The sequence below is a fragment of the Callithrix jacchus genome, chromosome 19, assembly GCF_049354715.1.
Source record: "Callithrix jacchus isolate 240 chromosome 19, calJac240_pri, whole genome shotgun sequence".
Taxonomy (NCBI): domain Eukaryota; kingdom Metazoa; phylum Chordata; class Mammalia; order Primates; family Cebidae; genus Callithrix; species Callithrix jacchus.
Window position 1 is genome coordinate 53,623,378 of NC_133520.1, and position 23,291 is coordinate 53,646,668.

The 23,291-nt window shown below is 50.6% G+C and overlaps 1 protein-coding gene across 4 annotated transcripts in view; it reads right to left on the minus strand.

Annotated features, from left to right (window-relative positions):
* TRIM67 (tripartite motif containing 67) overlaps positions 1-23,291 on the minus strand; it is a 60,377-nt gene that overhangs the window by 6,313 nt on the left and 30,773 nt on the right. Inside the window, exons 2-9 of one of the 4 annotated variants that reach the window (XM_002760900.7) lie at positions 18,826-18,921; positions 15,550-15,672; positions 14,153-14,263; positions 12,897-13,050; positions 10,451-10,596; positions 8,161-8,299; positions 5,974-6,277; positions 1,654-1,816 (exon numbers count right to left, since the gene is read on the minus strand). In XM_002760900.7, coding sequence (XP_002760946.4) covers positions 1,654-1,816; positions 5,974-6,277; positions 8,161-8,299; positions 10,451-10,596; positions 12,897-13,050; positions 14,153-14,263; positions 15,550-15,672; positions 18,826-18,921 — 1,236 coding nt within the window. Of the gene's footprint in view, positions 1-1,417; positions 1,817-5,973; positions 6,278-8,160; positions 8,300-10,450; positions 10,597-12,890; positions 13,051-14,152; positions 14,264-15,549; positions 15,673-18,825; positions 18,922-23,291 lie in introns of those variants that run through there. The other 3 variants (XM_008985808.5, XM_078357333.1, XM_078357332.1) reach the window with 3 other exon arrangements.

Consider the following 23,291-nt stretch of genomic DNA (forward strand, 5'->3'; position numbering starts at 1 on the left):
GCGGGGAGAGGCTGCCGTGGGGACCCTGAGTGCTGTGAGGGCACAGCAGACACCGGCAGGATCTCCTGCTGGCTCCATCCATCCCAGGCTACAGCTCAGGGCAGCTGTAGACAGTTAAATATTACATCATTCAATATCCCCAATTAAAGGCAATGTTGGTTTGCACCTCTTTTCTCATAAGAAGCACTCAGCTGCCTGGTTCCTCATTTTGCCAGAGCTGCTGGAGCCAGGCAAAGTAGATGCTATCACAGCAGCATGGCTCTCACGCACTGGCTCCTGTGGTCTCATATTTGTGTCTACTTTCTAGTCAAGACCTTCTTTCCTTTCCTATTAACCCCATTCTATTAACTGTGAGGAATAATAGCCAACCTTTTATTTATTTATTTATTTGTTTATATTTTTTTGATATGGAGTCCTGCTCTGTCACCCAGGCTGGAGTGCAATGGCAGGATCTCAGCTCACTGCAACCTCCGCCTCCTGGGTTCAAGAAATTCTCTGCCTCAGCCTCCCAAGTAGTTGGGATTATAGGGACCCACCACCATGCCCAGCTAATTTTTATATTTTTAGTAGAGACGGGGTTTCACCATCTTGGCCAGGCTGGTCTTGAACTCCTGACCTCATGATCCACCCACCTTGGCCTCCCAAAGCTCTGGGATTACAGGCGTGAGCCACTGTGCCTGGCCTATTATTTTAATTAAAAATAAAACTTATTTGTTAATTGGTAGAGATGGTGTCTTGCTAGTTCCCCAGGCTGGTCTTAAACTTCTGGGCTCAAGTGATCCTTTTGCCATGGCCTTCCAAAGTGCTGGAATTACAGGTGTGAGCCAACATGCCCTGCCAAGCCCATCTTTTAGGTTGCCAGAAATCCCTTTTCTAAATGAGTAGAGGATTGAATTGATCAATCAATGATTGATATAGACTCCTCAATATTCAGGACCACAAAACAGGACCCTGCCTCACTCCACTCCAACTCCCCATCCCAAGAAGAGGAGGACTCTGCTAAGATGAAGTATGGCACCTCCGTGTTTCTCTGTCCCTCACACCCTCCTGAGCTCTCATTCTTGTCTCTGTTTCAGGCCTCCTGAGCCACCAGCACTCCCCAAGGATGACTCAGCCCTGAGATCTGCTTCTCCAGAAGCTGCCACCCTAGGGCTCCTGGGTGTCCCAAGTGAACAAGTTAGAGGACCGCCTCCAGGAAATGTTCAGCTGATAAGCTCTGTCTGAGCAGACACTGTGGTTAGCTTTTACTTTATTTTGCTTTGTTTTTTGAGATGGAGTCTTGCTCTGTCACCCAGGCTGGAGTGCAGTGGGGCAATCTCAGCTCCCTGCAACCTCTGCCTGCCAGGTTCAAGTGATTCTCCTGCCTCAGCCTCCCCAGTAATTGGGATTGTAGGCAGGCACCACCATGCCCAGATAATTTTTGTATTTTTAGTAGAGAAGGTGTTTCACCATGTTGGCCAGGATGGTCTCTATCTCCTGACCTTGTGATCCGCCCACCTCAGCCTCCCAATGTGTTGGGATCACAGGTGTGAGTCACCGCGCCTGGCCTGTGGTCAGCTTTTTAATGGCTCACTCTGACCAAGGGCACTGCAGAGACCTGTGGCAAACGGTGGGGAGCAGCCAGGCCAGGTCCGGCCTGGGGGACGTGTGTACCTGCACATTGCGGTTGAGGCTGAGGGCTGGCATGAAGACCCCGTCCACCTGGCTGAAGGCTGTGGGGCCCTGCTGCTGCCCGTTGATGAAGAAGGTCAGGGTGTGCTTATTCAGGTCCAGCAGCACGCCGACGGTGGCCCCTTTGCATACGCCGCCTTCCGTCCTGGGAAGAGAGTCCCCAGGAAGACCATCACCACACCCAGCCTGAGATGTAGGTGATAACTCAGAGGCACTGTCTCACTCTGTCGCCCAAGCTGGAGTGCAGTGACGCTATCTCAGTGCACAATAGCCTCGACCTCCCAGGCTCAAGAGAGCCTCCCACCTCAGCCTCCTGAGTAGCTGGGATTACAGGTGCATGACATAATACACAGCTAATTTGTTGTATTTTTTGTAGAGATGGAGGTCTCACTATGTTGCCCAGCCTAGTCTTGAATACCTATGCTAAGTGATCTTCCCACTCTGGGCTCCCAAAGTGCTGGGATTACAGGCATGAGCCATTGTGCCTGTCCAGGAAAATTACTTATAGGATACTGGGAATACCCTCACTTAAACATAGTCCCCAAGGTGGTGGTGGGGTGCCATCCTGGGCACAAGAGCCTTCTCTTGCATTGTGGACCCACCTTGTTAAAAGGCCATGATGAAGACTTTCCCCTAGAGGAACCAGGCTGCTCAGTCCCCTTTTTCTGACAGCATCTGGGACCTGCACACTAGAACATTCAGGTTTTGATGAGAGGGTCCCATTTGCAGCTGTGGGGCATGGAGAATGGGTAAGAAAGGCACCATTTCCTGCCAAAGAAAATAACTAACCTGGTGCCCTTTCCTGCTCTAGCCCAGTGAGGATGCTGAGGTCGATGAAGATGTGGACGTCTAGGCCTTCAGGAAATTTTGAAAGGTCCCTACCCTACATTGGCTCATCTTCCCAGAAACATCCCAGGGTCCCTTGAAAAGTGGCAGATGGCAGGGGAAAGGGTGCTGAAGTGAAAATCAAGTCCTCTGTCAGAGTCACCATCCCACAGGTGACCAACAGCAGAACCTTGAGAATGTCCACTGTGCTCTTGAGCAGTGTTGGGGATGTAGTACTTCGTAGGTGGCAAGAATTCACATCTACTTGGTGGAAAGGAATCTATTAATAAAAGTAAGGAACACGTTCCCAAGGGGGGCTTGGCTGACCAGGCCTTCTCGCATGGGCCGAATCCTGCAGACTCTCCTTCTCTGAGGTGGCTTTTTTTTTTTTTTTTTTGAGACAAAGTCTCACTCTATCACCCAGGTTGGACTGCAGTAGCACGATCTCAGCTCACTGCAACCTCTGCCTCCCAGGTTCAAGCAATTCTCCTGCCTCAGCCTCCCGAATAGCTGGGATAACAGGCGCCTGCCACCACACCCGGCTAATTTTTGTATTTTGAGTAGAGATGAGGTTTCACCATGTTGGCAAGGCTGGTCTCAGACTCCTCAGGTGATCCACTTACCTTGGCCTCCCAAAGTGCTGAGATTACAGGTGTGAGCCACTGCGCCCAGCTTGTTTTTTTGTTTGTTGGTTTTTGAGCAGAGGTTTCTCCCTGTGGCCCAGGCTGGAGTGCAGTGGTGCAATCATAGCTCACTGTTGCCTGTATCTCCTGGGCTCCTTGAATCCTCCCACCTCAGCCTCCCAAATAGCTGAGACTAGAGGCACACACCATGCCTGGCTAATTTTAAATATTTTATAGAGATGAGGATCTCACTATGTTGCCCAGGACTCCTGGGCTCAAGGGATACCTCTGCCTCAGCCTCCTGAGTAGCTGAGACACAGGCTTGAGCCACCCCGCCCTCTCAGGGCTGAGGGCTTAGCCTTAGCATCTCCACTCTGCTAAGAAAACCATGTTTGTCCTTCCAGATTGGGAATGAGTTGATCAACTGGATGCTGCTGATAGGGCAGAGGGAAGGTGAGCAGTGAGAAGAATTCATGACAGGAAGTCCCGAGGAGGACTTGGTGGGCGGCCCAGAGGGTGTTTCTGGGAGAGAGCAGGGCTTTTCCCCAAGGGTGCCCAGGGCAGCATCTGGCAGGTGGGAGACGGGAACCAGAACCATGCTGTTGGTGCTCTTTGGACACTGACCACCAGGTGGTGGTAGTGACCCATGGGAGGTACGGGAATGAGTGTGACCTAAGCAAAGCCTCAGGCCCAGTCAGCTCTGGGGTCCAGCTTCTCGGCTGCCTCGATTTCCTCCCCGACAGAGCTTACCCTACCCGACCCACATCCAAGGGGTGGGAGGACATGAAGACAGGGGAAGATTCTCTCTATCTTCTCCTGGCCCCACTTCCCTTCTGCTTTTCTTACTGAGGTGGCACCAATGGGCTGTCAAGGAAAGCAGAGGCCCGAGAAGGGCTCAGCAGCCCTTGGGAGGGGTGTGGTGGCCAATGGCCAGGAGAGCTGGGGAGTCTGCACCACACAGGCCAGGCTGGGGCCTTGGTTCAAACTTGACAGTATCAATTGGCCGCGTGATGTGAGCCATTGTCTGACCTCTGAAAGCCCAGGCTTACATTTTTTTTTTTTTTTTGGGTAGAGAGGAGGGGCTCACTATGTTGCCCAGGCTGGTCTTGAGCTCCTGGGCTCAAGTGATCCTCCTGCCTCGGCCTCCCAAGTAGCTGGGACTACAGGTACACAGCAACATGCCTGGCTAATTTTAAAGATTATTCTTATTTATAGAGACAGGGTGTCACTAAGTTGCCCATGCTGGTCTCGAATTCCTGGGCTCAAGCAATCCTTCGGCCCCGGCCTCCTGAAGTGCTGGAATTACAAGTGCGAGCCACCATGCCCAGCCTAAGTCCCAGTTTTATAATCTGTAAAATGGCAGCAATAATAGTACTTTTGCAAGGATTAAATGAAATCTGATGTCAGATACATCTAGTGCTTCCTACAGCATTGAGCACAAGTAAGGGCTTGATAAATGTTGTTGTTGTTACTCCCAACAGCAAACAGGGTATCTGGGTGCCAGCTTGGCTTGAGCAAGCAGAGACGGAGCCGATGGGCCTGGGCTTGGCCCCTCTGTGGCTGGGAGGGAGAATGGCCAGCCTGCAGTGTCTGGGCAGAGGGACAGAGCTGCCCACCTCTCCCCCAGGACTCAGGAGAGAAGGGACTGTGTCTACCAGCAAAGAAGCAGGCAGATGGGGTCCTGAGGGCCCTTGGACAAGTCCCTGGCCCAGACCAGACCTGGCTTTCCTGAGAAAGAAGAAGCTGGTCCTTCCTCTGCGGGAAGGTTCCCCATGGGCTGTTATAGGAACTGCAAGTAAGCCCAGAGCACAGAAAGCCTTCGAGGTCAACTTTGCCTGGGCTGTGGCCGGGGCCAGCGAAGTCAGGGTGGGCTCCTTGAAGTTCTTCACCCCTTCCTATGGGGGACATGGCCCTTAGCAGACCGGGAGCAAGGCCCCATAGCAAGGAGGTGGCTCCATGTGGCCATAACTTTCAACCCTCCATTTCTGGCCTTGGGGATTCTTCACCCCCACCTCCATCCTCACATGCCGGCCAGGTGTGAGCACCTGTCCCAGAATCCCCGGGAGAGGAGAAAGAGTACTGAGTGTCAGGGGTCCACTGCCTTCTCTGTGACTGAGGAGAGAGACCAAGGCACCTTGGAGAGGCCCAGGCCTTGGGGGCATTTTTCCAGGGCAGCCCAGAGGATGCATCCCTGCTTACCCTCCTAATGGAGGCCCCAGTAGTGACACAGGCCAGGACCTGAGTCTCCTGTGTCCACGCTGGTGACCCTATTCCCAGGGCCAGCCTCAGGGCAAAGCCACAGCTACAGGCTCCCTTGGCAGACTCATGAGTAGTGAGCACCCCAGCCATGCCCTCCACTACTGCCCTGTAGAGGGCCTGGCCCTGCCGAGGTTCAAGCTCATGTGAGACCAGGGCAGTGGCCAGGATCACTGCAGGTAAGTTGGTGGCAATGACTTGGTCACAGCTGTGAGGACACCAGCCCCAGTGGTGCCCATTGATGCCCTGCAGTGACTCAAGCTTGGGTTGATGGTTGCAAAGGAAAGTGAAGCCCGACCAGAAAGAAAACTACGAGTTCCATATCCCAGCAGAGGACCACTGTGTGGCCTGCTGGGTAACTCGGGAGACTCATCTGTGCTGGTCCTCTGTGAGTCACCATAACATAACCTCATCTGGGCTGCAGGCCAGTTCTACATGGACAGAGCCAAAGTCTCCCAAAGAATGGAGGCCCAAGTGGCTGAAAATACCTCCTCCCAATTCCTGCTGGCTTTGGGGACAGCAGAAGGGACACTGGTCTTCAGGACCCTCATTCCCAAACAGCCCGTGTCGGCGGAAGGCAGGATGGGGCCCAGCGCACCTGTTGGTGTGGGAGTTGCAGTGCATGAACCAGCTGCGATTGTTGTCCACGTACATGGCCCAGGCCTTGTCGTCCTTGCCCAGCATCATGTCCTTGACCACGCTGGCCCTGGCCACCCCGAAGGCGGGGTCTGGGTGGTTGTCGTACCGGTCCACGTGCAGCTCCCAGTAGTGTACGCCCTTGGAGAATGCGGCCGTGCCGAGCACCACCCGGTCATCATAGCTGCTGCAGGTGGCCGTCTGGTTGTCATTGGATAAAATGATGTCCCGATGCCCAGAGTTGGGGTCAAATGTGAACCAGGCCACTGAAAAGGAAAGAGGCGAGAGGAGCAGGGTCAAGGGATGGAATTTCCTAGTAATTTCTAACCGGATCATAGACACAAACACACTCGCTTCTGTTACAAAGTGGGCACCCAGCAGTGAAGGGTCTTTCCTGTATGATTAGCTTACACATGTGAGCACACACACACGTGCACACACACATGTACACACATGCACATGTGCATGCACATGCTCACACACTCCCTGCTCTGTGTTCATCTAAGTTGCCAGCCCTATGAACCCAGCCTTGCCAGGGATTTTCAGACCTCAAAGACCCAAATCTAGATGCATTTTCTGGTCTTGGTTTCTAAAACACTTCCAAACACTCACACACAGTTAGAAGTACAGGAGAGATAGGCCAGGCATGGTGGCTCACACCTGTAATCCCCGCACTTTGGGAGGCCAAGGTAGGTAGCTCACCTGAGGTCAGAAGTTTGAGACCAGCCTGGCCAACATGGTGAAACCCCGTCTCTACTAAAAATACAAAAATTAGCTGGGTGTGGTGGCACACACCTGTAGTCCCAGCTACTCAGGAGGCTGAGGCAGGAGAATTGCTTGAACCAGGAAGTGGAGGTTGCAGTGAGCTTAGATCATGCCATTGCCCTCCAGCCTGGGCGACAGAGGAGGACTCCATCTCAAAAATAAAAATTAAAAAGTACAGGAGGAAACAGATATTGCTGGGCCACCTCGTGGGTGGGAGATTTGAGACACAGAGAGGTGAGGTAATGTGGCCAAAGTCCCAAAGCTCAATTCTCCATTTTGCAGCCCACCAGGTGCTGCCTCCTTTTGCTCCCCAGTCCCCCAGCACCACCCCCAGGTTGTCGGAAGTGAGGCGCTTACTCTAAAATCATGACCACAATACACAGGGCAAGGGAATACACCGCTCGTCTCTAGGGAGGAGAGTCTCGAGGCGGAAGCCAGCTCACTCTCCTCTAGGTACAAAGTGACTCTGCAGGTCGCATCATTTTCAGAAAAGTGTCCCTGGCTGTGCCCTTTGACTCCAGCATCTGCTCCTGCTCCTTCTCCTCCCTGCCTCTGGGAGACCATCCAGCTGTAGCATCAGAGGATGTGTGGACTAAATGATGACAACGGAGGTGGGACTTGCTTTCTTCTTTGAGGCAGTGGGGAGCTGGAAGCTGCCTCTGCAGCCTGGGCTGGGCCACACCCAGAGGAGCAGGACTCTCTTTGGAATGTGCTTTCTGTTTCCCTCATCACTTCCTGCTAAGAACTCAGATGACTGAAATTCCACTGAATCAATATCAACATGCTGTTGTTGTCCAAGACCTAAAAGGCCGCAGGTAGGTATATAAACCACTGGGGACTAAAGGGCACTTTTCTGCTGTGAGAAAGGCTCAGATGCAGGAGCTGGTGTGGACCCGCCGCATCTGCATCTATCGTGGAGTTTTCTTGTCTGAGCCTGTCCTACTCACTCCTCGGCCCTTGAGAAGTGGGGGATTTTAGCCTCCCTCAGCTACTCCCTAGTTAGTCCAGCCCAATGGGGTGAAGGAATGTTTCTTTCGTGGCTTGTAGGCAGGTGGGTACATCAAGGAGCTGTGTGTGCAGAGCAGGGTCAGTCATATGCACTCATCTGGACCCTCTGGCCCTACACTTACCCCCAGCCCCATCTTCAGCAGCTGATCCTTCCCCACCCCCACCTTTGTCCATGGGATGAAATGTGGGTTGGCCCTAGGAGATGATCTTCTTCTGGGAGGCCACTTATGGTCCCAGAAGGGCATGCCCTTGGAGAACCCAGCTGTGCCCAGCACCACCACCCCCACCCCATCATCATAGCTGCTGCACATGGCTGTCTGGTTGTCATTCGATAAATGATGACTCTGTTCTTCCCACTAAGAGACTCCGTGCTCACCATCGGATGTCTGCAGGACGACGGTTTTACTGTAAGGCCCGACACCGGAAGAGTTGAAAGCTTTCACTCGGGCATTGTAGGTGCTGTTGAAGTGAAGACCGTCGATGGTACACAAAGTCTCCTTACCAACGTACACTTCCTGAAAGAGAGCAGTGCTGCTCACCAGGCTCCTCTAGCATTTGCAAAATTCCTCTTAGCAAATGGCTTCTGGAAACACATTGACATTAGAAGTGCTGCTGCCAGCCGTGGTGGCCTGTAATCCCAGCTATTCAGGAGGATGGGGGAGAGGATCGCTGGAGTCCAGCCTGGGCAACACAATAGGACCCCATTTCTAAACAATTTTTACTTTTTTTTTTTGAGGGGTGGAGTATTGCTCTGTTGCCCAGGCTAGAGTGCAGTGGTGTGATCTCAGCTCATTGCAGCCTCCACCTCCCAGGTTCAAGCGATTCTCCTGCCTCAGCTTCCCAAGCTGGGACTACAAGTGAGTACCACCAGGCCTGGCTAATTTTTGTATTTTTTAGTAGAGATGGGGTTTCATTATATGTTGGCTAGGCTGGTCTCAAACTCCTGACCTCAGGTGATCCTCCTGCTTCAGCCTCCCAAAGTGCTGGGATTATAGGCATGAGCCACTGTGCCCAGCCAAAAATTAAAAAAAAAATTTTTTTGCCTAGATAAAAGTTATGAAAAAGGAAAATTACATTTAGTCATGGCCAGGCGGGGTGGCTCACACCTGTAATCCCAGCACTTTGGGAAGCCGCGGTGGGCAGATCATGAGGTCAGGAGTTCAAAATCAGCCTGGCCAACATGATGAAACCCCATCTCTACTAAAAATGCCAAAAAAAAGAAAAGAAAAGAAAAATAATTAGCCAGGTGTGGTGGCGTGGTGGCACATGCCTGTAATCACAGCTACTTAGGAGGTTGAGGCAGGAGAATTGCTTGAATCCAGGGTTAGGGTTAGGGTTAGGTTAGGGTTAGTGAGCCGAGATCAAGCCACTGTACTTCAGCCCGGGTGACAGAGCGAGACTCTGTCTCAAAAATAAATAATTAATTAAATAAAAATAAAAAGACCCTCTTCCTCAAACCCTAGCCCTTGGGTCTAGCTTTTGTTAGCAGCCATGTCTCAAAGAGGAGGGGCCATTTTTGAGCTCAGTGGCTGCTGCTTTTAATATTTTTAGTCTTTTCTTTCTTCCCATTTAAAAAATGCTAGCTCTCCTCTGGTTTCTGGTGGAGGAGCTCTTTCAGTTCTTGGCTCATTTGCATAAAGGGAGTGACAGGGGTCTGCACTCAGTGATCTGGCTTGAGCAACCTCATCTTACCTCCCTAAATGGCCCATATTCACATGGGACTCAGCAATTCCCAAGGAAGTGTTGTCATTATTTCCTGAATTCTTACATTCCTCTATTTTTCAAGCAGGAAGTAAAATGACGCATACATACATCTCTTTGAGAGAAACTAAGGGAATGTTGACTTTCAGCAAGGTTTGTTAAGTGAGCGCAACTTCCCAGGAGAAGAAATGCAGGGGTGGCTATGATTGCAGTGGTTTGTTAGAGTGCGTGTTTATTTCATCTTCTCTGGGCCGGGAAGCAGGTGATCGGAGAAGACCTAGAATTGGTGCTCCCTGGCATTCACATCTGCCTGAACTTCACTGAGTGAAATCTGGAGGTGGTGTTCTATCAGGGGTCTGGGTTGGGGTGGAGTCCTGCTCCAGGGATTCTAGCAGATGGGGAGTAGAAGATGCATTTCTGGCTCACTAAGAACCCTTATTGCCCCCATGACAGTCCATCATCAGGGATGTGAATAGGTAGAAATGTCATACCTATTCAACAGCCATTTATCAAGCATCCTCTATATGCCCAGCATCTTGCCAGGTATATGAGGGCCAGACAGTGCTTCCTTGGCTCCAGACATGATACCTCCCAAGACAAGACAGAGCCAGGTGAAATAATTAGAGGACCAGAAAAGACAAGGTGTGATAAAACCTGTTGAGGGAATGTGTTGCTGTGTGAGGAGCTGGTGGTAAACGGGGAAGGAGGTAGATGCAGAGAACACCTTCTTGGAGCTTTCCCAGCCCCACACCTATGACAGTCCTCCCAGACCTAGCCCTTGGGAGGGAAGTCCCATCTCTGTGAGCCCAGGCTGGCCAGCCCTCTTTATCCTTTCTGCCAATGTCGCCTCAGGATAGCAACATTATATCCCTGTGGGGTTGACCAGAGTTTGGGACCATGGGAGCCACTCCTGCCTCTGCACTGGTACTCCCCAAGCCCCCACCAAACAAACAGCAAGGCCTCACCCGGAACTGACCCCCCGCGCCATCATCCAGTTCCAGGATGTAGCCGTCCACGGGGCTGTGGGTGAAGGGCGGCATCCTCCAAGCCAGCGTGACACTGTTGTTTCGGGTGCAGCATTTCTCCAGCTGCAGTAAGGGGACAGGTGGCACTGAGAGAGGGACATGTATGAGTTAGTGCACAACGGCCTCTGAGGCCCCTGGCCCAGTTCCCCCACCCCACCCCATCCCAGGGCTCCTGGCCCCCAAAGATAACCAGGCTCAATTCCTTCCCTCGCTACCCTGTAGTCACTCCCAGACTCCCTGGAGTCCATCTCCAGGTAGGCTGGGGATGAGGCAAAGCACAGGTGACCTTGCATGTCTCAACCCAAGGGGGTGTCCTTCCTGGCATCTCAGGGGCCCTGGGAGATGACCCCAGCCCTCTGAGCCTATGGCCCTAAGGAAGGATGTTCTCTTTCCCATCTGCCCACTGAGAACCGCTGGCTTTAACTCAGACCCATGAGGAATGCATGGACAGTTCTCTGTCCCAAGAGCAAGAGTCCAGGCTTCCTGTGTACGGCACAAGCCCCTCAGGGTCCTCAATGTAGGGCCTACAGCTAAGTGACAGCCAGCCTGCAGCTCATGCCTGGAGCTGGGAAGTTGAGGGGAGATGCCTTAAAACCTTTGGCTGGAAGCATTGAAAAGGTCAGAGGATGAGATGCAGGCAACAGAAGCAATTCTCCAGTATGGGGCAACCAACCTAAAGAACTAAGGATTTGGATCAGCTGTATCAGAGTCCTGTTGAGGTGAAAGTGGGAGAAGTTAAACATTTTCTAGCTTGATTCAGGCTCGGGAGATTTTAGAAATTGATACAGTCCACTCTGACTCCCCACTTTTTTAAGGGAAAATTGAAACACTGGTTTTGTTAAAAGTACATATTTCAGTTTGGTTCCAAGGATTCGGGCATGGGACTGGCTGAGCACAGCCTGACTCCCAGCCTTCAGTTAACAAGATGGTAGGAGTCCTTCCTCCATCTCCTGGGTCCCGCTACTCTGCTCTCCCACTTCTGCTCTGAACCCTGACCAGCCAGTGACCATACAGTCCAGTTACCCCTGACCAGTCCCTTGACCCCATCCAGCTGGAAGCAGCATCTGGAGAGGCCCTAATCCACCCCCTGCACCCACTTTCCAAGGTGACCTCTCTCTTCCACTCTGCCAGGCTCCTCCTGCTTCTCGGCACTGCATGTCATTTACACCTGGGGCAGGTGGACTTTCCAGACCTTACTGGAGGAGCAAGCTGTGTGGGAGTGAGCATGGCCACGTGCAGGAGACTTCCCTTTCTTTAGTTTAAAAATGGCCACAGATTCTGCATGTAAGGACTCCCTGAGTTCACAGATTCTGCAAGTGTGGCCCTCAGTCCCACAAACCAAAGAGATTTATTTCCCCTCCCTGGCATCTGTGGAGGGGCAGCAGGTGGAGTAGGGCTCTGGCTCTGGCCAGCATTTACTGATTTCATCATGGGGCAGGTTATGCAAACTTTACTTAACCACCTCTGAACCCACCTTGCTCACTCTGCTCTCACTTCTGACCTTCTTGCTCTTGGGACAGAGAAAACTGATTCTTGCCTCAGGGACTTTGCGCTGGCTATCCCTCTGCTGCCTGCAAAGCTCTTCATCTAGGTCCTTCTCCCTCCTCCTCCTCCACTACCTCCTCCACCTCCTCCTCCTCCTCCTTCTCCACCTCCTCCTCCTCCTCCACCTCCCCCTCCTCCTTCACTCCCTTCTCCTCCTCCTCCACTCCCTCTTTCTCCTCCTCCTCCTCAACTACCTCTTCCACCACCCCTCCTCCTCTGCCACGGCCTCCTTCTCCTCCACGTCCTCCTCGTCCTCCCCTGCCTCCTTCTCCTCTACTCCCTCTTCCTCTTCCACTACCTCTTCCTCCTGCTCCCCCTCCTCATCCACCACTACCTCTTCCACCTCCTCCTCCTCTGCCACCACCTCCTTCTCCTCACATTAGATCTCACCCCACGGCATGTACGGCTGACCCTTCCTCTGATTCCTCTTCATAGCACCTGCCACCATCAAACATTCTATTATACATTTGTTTAGTGTCTATTTCCTCCTCTAGAGTGTAAGCCCAATCTTGTGAGTTGGTAGACTTTTTCACCACTGTATCCTGAGCACGTGGAACAGTGCCTGGCCCAGGGGAGACACTCCCCGAGCACTTCTGAATGAATAAATGATTGTCGCTTCACAAATGGGAAGTCTCCGATTCTGGCTGGGCACTTCTCACCCCAGCTAACATGGCTGCCAGGGGCTGAGCTGGGACTGGAACCTAGGTCTGTGACTCTCTCCCACCCTGCCACACTCCATGCATCGCAGGTCTTCCTATAGCACCCAGCTGCCCTCTCAGACTGCATGCCTCTTTTGAAAGACGCACTGACTGAACTGGGGCCAACCACGGCTCACCCCTACATTTCATCTGAATGAAGTCCAGCTGGTGGATGGCCTGCAGTAGCGGCTCGCTGTCCAAGGTCAGATCAAACTCCGCAGACACTTTCGGCTCCAGGGCCCCTTTGACCCACTGTTCCTGAGACACCTGGACACGCTTGATCAGAGCATCTGAGATCTTAAAGGGGAGCAAAGAGTTTAAGGTTTTGCTTTGCAGAGGAAACACTGTGCAGGCAGTGGTGAGGAAGAGGTAGGGGCTTTGTCTCTATGGGGCTCAGAGACAGAAAAGGGCTGTGTTCTGAAGCCATGGCAGAGATTAAATGACCCCTGCCTATCCAGCACAGCCTGCATAAACATGCACTGAAATGTTGTTTTAATCATATTTCATAATCACTTGAAATGAAAAGAAGCGCTTGCTACTTAAAGAGATTGTAGCGAACACTACTGAGAAATACAAGATGAGTTTAAAATATGCAAATGCATCCTTCATTAGATCTGTTTCCTAGATCTAGTACTTTGTGGAGTAAAACATACTAGCAGTTTGCCCCAGTGTCTAAAGAAACCATATTCCATACCCCTAAAGTTTTGAAGCCCACATCTGCCCCCTGCCTGTGTCTCCTCTGAGCTGTTCTGCAACTTCTGCTCCAAACTTGACTGTATCACACCCACGGTCCTGCTCTCCTTTGCTGGAAGGTCCTGCTTATCAGACCTTGGCACGTGTCCCTGTGCAGCCAGGATCTCATGTATCTTTCTTGGAAAATAATCAAAGGGATTCATCATTTTCCTCACAGTCAGAGGCTGAATCACTGCTAGTTTCCTGAGAGATACTCATGACCCTGAGTCAGCCTGAATGCAGGAGAGATGGCCCTGAGAAGATTGCACTGTCTCTGAGGGCAGCTGGTCACTGGCCAGGTCTGCAGCACTCGGCACATTGAGATAATGGCCATGTGGATTCTGCTAACTTTTCTTCCGGGCAATCTGTCCAGCTTGTTTGTCAAGACTGTTCTTTCCCATTTGTGCAGAAAATGTTGCAGCGAGGCATTTCAGCCCTAGATATGATGTCATTTCACCTCCTCATTTCCTGCATGCTGCAAAATTAGGTCACATCTAGTGAGAGTCAGAGCCAGGGTGAGAGTCTAGGTCTTCAGGAATCACTGAGCAAAGGAGAATCTACTCAACTTCAAGCCATGAAAGAGTCTTGCCTAGAACTTGGGCTGATTTGGGGAATGGCGGGGCAGTTGAAGGAGGCCCACCCGGTGTCTTCCAGGTGGGGGGCTCACCTGTAAGAACCCAGAGGGGTCATTCTCCTTGATCACCTCCAGGCAGTACTCCATGAGTCCAGTGGACTGGCGCAGCTTCAATGTGCAGTGATTGATCTGGTCCCAAACCATCTGCAATGGAAAGACTCCTCTAAGTAACCATCTCACGAGAGGAAGAGCAGGCAGGCCACTGCAGGAGTCAGACAACTAGCGCCAATACAGCCTGGAAGAGGCGGTGCTGCCTGGACCACCTCATACCTGCTCCTCTCTTGGCTCTGCTGCTGAGCTCCATGTGCCCTCTTTGCTGGGAGGTAAGTGGACTCACTTCCCAACAAGCAGGGCTACAACACCCAACACAGAAACCTTTCTAAACTTGGCCGGGCGCGGTGGCTCACGCCTATAATCCCAGCACTTTGGGAGGCCAAGGCGGGTGGATCACAAGGTCATGAGATCGAGACCATCCTGGTCAAAATGTGAAACCCCGTCTCTACTACAGATACAAAAAATTGGCTGGGCATGAGTCGGGGGAAGCAGAGAGTTAGAGCTGTAATCCCAGCTACTCGGGAGGGTGAGGCAGGAGAATTGCTTGAACCCAGAAGGCAGAGGTTGCGGTGAGCCGAGATAGTGCCATTGCACTCCAGCCTGGGTAACAAGAGCGAAACTCCGTCTCAAAAAAAAGAAATCTTTCTAAACTCATGACAGTCATGTAGAGAAAACATAATCTGAAACTCTTTATACAATCAGTGACCAGCTTCTTGCCTGGCTTCTGACCTCTCAGTGTCCCTAGATGATGCCCCTTCACTTACTAACCATGGGATCATCCCCAGCACACATTCCTCCTTTTCTTGACAGTGATATTTTGTGGTCCAGTTAGGAAGCGTCTCTTGCATAGATGGAGGTCCTTGGACAGTGACAGCCCCTCATCAACTCAGAGAGTTCATGGGCACCTGGCTGAGGTGGGGACTCAGAACGATGTGAAGGGGAGAGCCCCATCTTCCCTTTGTGGGAACTGGCTGTGTATGTTATTGCTGACTATTGAGTAGGTGAGATATCAGAGAGAACCTGAAGATTGAAACAGAGCTGGAGAACTGAACAGGGTCAGGGCAAGTCACTGTCATCAGTCACTTCTGTTCTGCAAAATGAGAACAAGAATAGTCCCTTAGATAGAAACAGGGAGGGAGAGGGTGGGCTTCTGACTCGAAACTTGCAAGATATACAGGGCATATAGATTGGTCTCTGTCAGGTCACAGGAAGGTAACTGAATCAGCTGATGCATCCCTTCCTTGCCTCATTCATTCGTTCATTCATTCACTCACTCACTTAGCTGATATTTACCCAGTGCCTACTGTGTGCTCCACCCCACACTGGGTGCAGAGAATGTGGTGGGGATTCAATGTGTCAGTCCCCCAGGTACCTACCTTCAGCTTGTGCTCCCTCTCTTTAGTCACCTTGGTGAGCAGCTTGGCTTTCTGACGAGTTAAAGCATCCACAAGGGCGTCACACTGAGCAACCAGGCAGGCTTCGTAGTCCAGTCCGTTTTCCTGGCAGGGGTCAGGGGGTGAGTGGGGGGAAGCAGAGAGTTAGAGGGGAGAAGACACTAAAATCTGGTGAGTGCTATGGACAAAGATATATTTCAGAGTAGTTCATCCTAGAGTTCTCTATAAGGTTGGTAAATTAGAGGCAATATTTATATGAATTAAGGCAGGTACTATGAATCTCAGCACATCCATATGGCAGAATATTCTGTAGTCATTCAAATCTTGTTCACAGGACGTTTTTAATGCCATGGGAAAATGCTCATGACAGACTGTTAAGAAGGAAAAAAGGCAAGATACACATTGTTCACAGCATAATCACATACGCTATGTGTGTGTGTGTGTGTTTAAAGCAATAGAACAATACATATCAAAGCAGTGTGAGTGGTCACCTCAGATGGGGAGATATTGGTGACCTTTTTCTTAGTTTCCTCCAAAGTTTCTGTAACACGTACTTGTGCTTTTTATAATTGGAACAAAGTAAGACAAACAAAAAAATAGTGCTCTTGCCGTCAAGTCTGTCTTTCTCAGCTGTGGGCCAAGATGGCCAGGAGCAGACCTGTGTTATTTCTAGTTAAATGATTACAAGCTTGCTCTGCTTTTTAGACACTGAGATTTGTGCCACACATCAAATGATAAGAAAACTCCAAACAATGGTACAGTAAAGTAAAAATTGTTTAAGGCCTATAAAAGCAGAAATCAAGCAGTAACAGGCCTGAAGACCACCTGGGAGCGCTTTAAAACCACAGAATGCAGCAGTGTGGCTGCAAGGCAGGAAAGCTGCTTTGGTCCCACGACCTCGTCCCAACATAGGGTCTGCGTGAGGGTCTCGTAAAGAGGGCTCGTGCAAGAACTCTGGCAAGGAACGCGACCTCTGCTCACAAGACTCGGGAGGGTCTTTGCAGATGGGAGCTTGCAGGACAGGAAAGTCTTGTAGGGCAGAGATACCCAGAATGCCACAGGCTCTGCCTAGGTTCTCAGAATATGGACTAACTCTGATTGCTCTTTGTCTGCAATGCCCCAGAGATAAAAGCCCCTGGATGCATTGTGTGTGGTCAGACCTGGGGGCACCTTATCCTCTGTGCTCCAATGCAGATGCACCTTGATAACAATTATGGCAAAATTCAGTGTCCTAAGTTAGCATTTCTTTTTTTTTTTTTTTTTGAGACGGGATTTCGCTCTTGTTACCCAGGCTGGAGTGCAATGGCGCGATCTCGGCTCACCGCAACCTCCGGCTCCTGGGTTCAGGCAATTCTCCTGCCTCAGCCTCCTGAGTAGCTGGGACTACAGGCACGCACCACCATGCCCAGCTAATTCTTGTATTTGTAGTAGAGACTGGGTTTCACCTTGTTGACCAGGATGTTCTCGATGTCTTGACCTCGTGATCCACCCGCCTCGGCCTCCCAAAGTGCTGGGATTACAGGTGTGAGCCACCGCGCCCGGCTAGCATTTCTTAGAAGAACAACATTTGCTACTGAATGCTGTAGACTCACACTCTCCCTCCATTTCGTCTTACCCGACAATAGCTTTAGTTTACCGTTCTCCCCTCCCCTCACCACAGCCGGCAAGATTAACAAGATAATGCACCTAATGAAAGCCTAGAGCTCAGCGCCAATGCCGTCCCATGCATGTTGCGTTAGTCCCCTGGGCCCATGCTGTGGGACCCTACTCTTGTCTTTGTCTTTATTTCTTTTCTCACTCCCTTGTCACCACTGGGACTAAGGGCACGCACGTACAGGGTTGGGGCTGGCATCCAACACTGTTTTTTTATAAAAATCCTTCTGGGTCTCAGTGTGTATCCAGACCTCATGTTATGAGCTGAATTTATCTTCCCACGTTCATACATTGAAGCCCTAACCCTCCCCAGTGCCTCTGAATGTGACTGTATTTGGAGATAAGGCCCTTAAAGAGGTCATTACGTAAAATGAGGTTGTATGGGTGGACCCTGGTCCACTGTAACTGGTGTCCTTATAGAAGAGATGAGGACACAGACACACAGAGGTCAGACCATGTGAGGACACAGGGAGAAGACGGCCATCCACAGACCAAGGTGAGAGGCCTCAAGAGAAACCAACCCTGCTGACGCTTTATCTCAGACTTCAGCCTCTAGAGCTATGAGGAAATAGATTTCTGCTGCGTAAGGCGCTCGATCTCTGGCATCTTGCAATGGCAGCCCCAGCAGGCTAATATATCTCATGTCTGTGAAACATGGGAAACATTATGACTTAAAATGCCCTGTGGCTGTAGTCTGTACTTAACTTGTTAGGAAGGGTGGTTTTTAAGATTCAAGGGGCTGGGCGCAGTGGCTCAAACCTGTAATCCCAGCACTTTGCGAGGTGAGGTGGGTGGATCACGAGCTCAGGAGTTCAAGACCAGCCTGGCCAATATGGTGAAAGCCTGTCTCAACTCAAACATACAAAAAATTAGTCGGGCATGCTGGTGTGCGCCTGTAGCCCCAGCTACTTAAGAGGCTGAGGCAAGAGAATCACTTGAACGCAGGAGATGGAGGGCGGAGATTGTGGTGAGCCGAGATTGTGCCACTACACTCCAGCCTGGGTGACAGAGCAAGACTCCGTCTAAAAAAAAAAAAAGAATCCAAGGGCCCTCAGTCCCTTCTCTTCCTCCAGATATGTGAATGCTTTATGGGTTTCTCATCCTATGAGCAGTTCCTCTCCGTGTGCACATTCACACAGGAGCACCTGTTTCTCTCCTATAGACAGACCCTGAGGTCAGAAATGGTGCCTCATTGATCTTTGTATCTTGTGATGTGCTCAGTACATGACATAGCATAAGAGTTCAGTAAATACGTTTGTTTAGTAAATGACGCATTGATATTTTAATGTATTGATGACATGGGCATATTTGGCCACAAAATCACCATATACAGATGGCACATAGGATGACATGGCATGTAGAGTGCTACATCACGTCTTTCCGGCTCTCTCTAACTGGCTCCTGGATCAAGTATTGCGTGTATGCCAATGAGTTGAGTATGTGATACTTTCAGCACCCAAGGCTATAGGGCAGGACACGATAACCTTCTAAGGTCCATCACTGAGCAAATGCTCGTCACAAGACTTTTCCTTTCTTCTTAATATGATGCACAACATGCAGACGTTCCACACTGAGTATCTCTCCCAACGCCGGAGCTGTGCTCACCTGGACCTGCTGCAGTATGTTCTTCAGCTGAACCAGAAACTCCTTTGCTTCCTTTGCCTTATCTGAAACTCCGTTTAAGGCCTGAGATAGTTGTGCCTGAAAAAGATACCACATGTTGAAAAGAAAAATTAGGTGTGAAAGGCACACAAAATTTGCACTTCATTGTAAAAGCTTATGCTTACAAGAGGGGATAGGACTGATCCCACGTACCTGCTGTTCTCATTGATGGAGGGACCACCACTGACGCATGATCCCTACAACATTTGTTTATTTGATTGATTGGTCTACATTCTCCTTTCTCGTTGCCAAAGCTGCATAGAAGTAAGGAGCACTCAACTGATTGGCTGACGTGAACAGGCCTGCCCCTGTTGTTTGCAGAGCCCAAGACAAGATAAATAGAGCCCTCGACTTGGCCTGGCCCCCTCTAACCATCATCAGTACATGCTTGTATGGACATTCCAGACCCCACGTCAAGTTCCGTCCAACCCATCCCCATATAGTCATCTCCTGGCATGGGGTGCACACCTTGGGGAGTGGTCTGTCCTGAAGCATGGACGGGAAGGGGCCTGTGGGTCCTGGAGGTTGACTAGGTGTATGGACTGGGGATCCTAAGGTATCCTCTAAAAGGGGCACACGGGCTCCTAGCCCAGTACCCCTAGCCCTGAGGATTCATCACCCTGAAGAGAGAGGCATGGCCAGCAGGGTCTTCTGAAGCATGAGGGTCAGTTGCTGGGGCCGGAGCATGAAACTGCAAGCTGAGCTCAAATCTACAGCTTTTGGCACCAGGCTTCTTTGTAACAAACCCCGGAACAGACAATTGATTTTGCCTTTAAAACCTAGCTATTGAGTAGACTGTAACCTTGATTTTTTTTTTTTTTTTTTGAGAAAGGTTTGCCCAGGCTAGAGTGTAGTGGCTCAATCATGACTCACTGCAGCCTCGATCTCTCAGGCTGAAGTGCTCCTCCCGCATCAGCCTCCTTAGTAGCTGGGACTACAGGTGTGCACTACCGTGCCCAGCTAATTTTTGTATTTTTTTTCTAGTAGAGACAGAATTTCACCACGTTGGCCAGGATGGTGTTGACCTCTCGACCTTATGATCTGTCCACCTCAGCCTCCCAAAATGCTGGGATTACAGGTGTGCACCAGTGTGCCCGGCCTTTTGCATTTTTTAGTAGAGATGGTGCCCAGGTGGTCTTGAACTCCTGGCCTCAAGCGATCCTCCCACCTTGGCCTCCCAAAGCACTGGGATTATAGGTGTGAGCCATCACGCCCATCCAGATTGTGACCTTGATTTTAAACATGACTCTCATGTTTCACATTAAAAAGCTGAGGATAGAACAAAGCAGAAGCAGAAAGGCCAGGGTCTCCTTCTTCCCCAAGTCCCCTCCCAGGTCTCTGCTCAGATGTCACTATGTCAGTGAGGACTTTCCTCACGACCTTGTACGATAGCCTCCTTGCCTTTCCCTGGCTTATTCTTCCACCTAACAGTCGTCAACACCCAACCTAGAAAATGTGTTTGCTGTCCTAGAATATAGGATGGGGCTTTTCTGGGTGGTTCGCAGCTTATCCCGGCACTGGAAGAGTGCTTGGCACGTGGTAGCATTAAATAAACATTTGTCTAATTTTTGTATTTTTTTTGTTGTTGAATGCATGAATCAATGAATGTGATTCTTTAGACCACACCAACGGTTGTCCAAAGCGTGGTTCTAGACCAGCAACATCAGCGTCACTGGGAGATTTGATGAGGTGCACCGTCTCTGGCTGCACCCAGATCTGCAGATGAGAAGCTGCTGGTGAAGCCCAGGAGTCTGGTTTACCAAGCCCTCCAGGGGGTTCTGATGCAGTTTGCAATCCCCTGGACTGTGCAAGTGCAGCCTCAGCTGAAAGCCTGTGGAAAAGATGGCAAAGGAAGCCATGGAGTGGATGAAAAGACACAGGGAGGTATGTGGAAGATGAGGAAGGGGGCCCAGTTCCAAGGAGCACCAGCACGCAAGGGAGGTCAAGGGCTGGGCTCTGTCTGCTCAGAGAGAGCAGGAGCCTCAGTCTGAGGATCAGTGGAGGTGCAGCTCCTTGGAGAAGCCTTTCCCTACACCATGGGGCTCATCACCCCCAGCCCCACCTCAGTGGGTTTAGGCCCTCCCCTCCATAGCTTGCCCACAGTGTACCACCATCTGTCGCCAGCATCTAGGCAGTGAAACTTCCCATAGAATGTACAGTGATGGCAGAAGTGTCCCAGCTCTGCCCTGCGCCCAATGGTAGCCACTAGCTGCCTGTGGGTACTGAGCACTTGAAGTGGCTAATGTGACTGAGGCGCTGGACTTTTTCTATTATTTAGTGTAAGTTTCAACTGCCATGTGTGATTGGCCAGTGGCTAGTCTCAGAGAGCACAGATTTGACACCCATCTGATAACCTACAGGTCACATTTGGCAGGCTTCCCGATTAACCACCGGGGGAAGGTCTCGTGATCCATGGCTTACATCCTGTCTCTGAGAAAAGGTTCTTAACCCGAGGCCCTCCAGTCTTACAGTGAGTTCCTCAAACTGTTGACATACTGATTAATACATAACCTATTGACATTGGGAAGGACACTGGAACTGGGTGGAATAGCTTATGCCTGTAATTCTGCCACTCAGAGGCAGAGGCAGAGGCAGAAGAACTGCTTGAGGCCAAGAGTTCAAGACCAGCCTGGGCAACATGGAGAGACCTCCTGGTCACACCCCTGGCCCTGCTTTCCCTGCTCATTCTCACCCTGTCTCTACAAAAAATATTTTTAAAATTAGCTGGGCATGGTGGTGTGTGCTTATAGTCCCAGATACTCAGAAGGCTGGGGCAGGAGGATGGCTTGAGCCCAGGAGGTTGAGGTTACAGTGAGCTATGATTATGACACTGTGCTCCAGCTTAGGTGACAGTGAGACTGTTTCTCAAAAAAAAAAAAAAATCACACATTTGTTTCTGAATCACAACGTTTTACTGATTGTCTTGCACATGGAAGGTTAGCCTGTATGTTGTCATCTATAGCCAATGAATGCAATCTGTATGTTGCAGCCATCAGTGGAAAAGGATACCTCTGACAGGAGGAGCTCTCCCTTCTCCTGCACTTTCTAGACAAGCTTCCAACCTGTGACAGGTTCTGGAACACACCCAGCTTTGTTGGTGTGTCTTCCCTGGTGGATCCTCACACCTGACTTCCAATGAACCTTTACCGAATTACTTCTGCCTCGACAGCCTTAATTTTGGCAAATCCGTAGTGAGGTGCAAGGCCCAGGACAACTCCACCCATCCCAGGATACTCACCCTCAAAAGGAGGCTGAGGGGTCAGCATTGTTCACAGCATCATATCCCTGGGGAATATCTCAAATGAAAGGGGTTTTCAAGTTGAAATTTATAAGTGACAGGGAAAGAATAGCAACCCTCCCCAAGATGCCCACCCAAAGAATGGCCTCCCTGGGGCTGGAGCTGGCCCCTCCTTTCTTGGTCAGCTCAGGCTGCAGTAACATAACACACAGACGTGGGACTTAAACCACAAACAGATTTCTTAGAGTTCTGGAGGCTGGAAGTCTCAGAGTCCAAGATCCAGGTGCCAGCGCGGTTGGTTCTTGGTGAGGGCGCTCTTCCTGATTAGGTCTTCACATGGTGCCGTGGTTTGGATATAGTATTTTTGGCCACATCCAATCTCATGTTGAAATTTGATCCCCAGTGTTGGAGGTGGGGCCTAGTGGGAGGAGTTGGGTCATGGGGGCGGGTCCCACATGAATGTCTTGGTACTGTCCTCCACTCCTCCTTAGCAAGTTCTTGCTGTATTAGTCCCCATGAGAACGGGTTGTTAAACAGAGCCTGGGCTCCCTCCTCTCAATTCCTCTCTCCCCATGTGATGCCTGCTCCCCTTGCCTTCCACCATGAGTGGAAACTTCCTGAGGCCCTCACTGGAAGCAGATGCTGGGGCCATGCTTCTTGTATGGCCTGCAGAATCATGAAGCCCCTTAAACCACCTTTCTTTATAAATGACCCAGCCTCAGGTATTCCTTTATAGCAACGCAAATGCACTAAGATGCATGGACTTTCCTTGGTGTGTGCACAAAGAGGACAGAGAGAGCTCTTTTGTCTCTTTCTCTTTTTGTAAGAGTGTTAATCCCATCAGAGGTGGCTCTGAGCATATCTAAACCTAATTACCTCCCAAAGGCTCCACCTCCTAATAGCAGCACATTAAAGATTTACGCATCAATGTATGCATTTGGAAGGGACACAAACATTCAGTCCATAGCGCCTCCCACTAATCACCGTCTTCAATGGAGAGATTTGTCTTTTGTCCCTACATTTCTAGCCTACTGTGCTACATAAAGTAGGAGCTCAACAAATTCTCCCTCTGAATAAACAGCAAAACAATTGCTTGACTCGGGGTATATGCGAAGAGTGGGAGAGATCCCTGCAGATTCACCACCGCTGCTAACACCTTCCCGGAGAAACC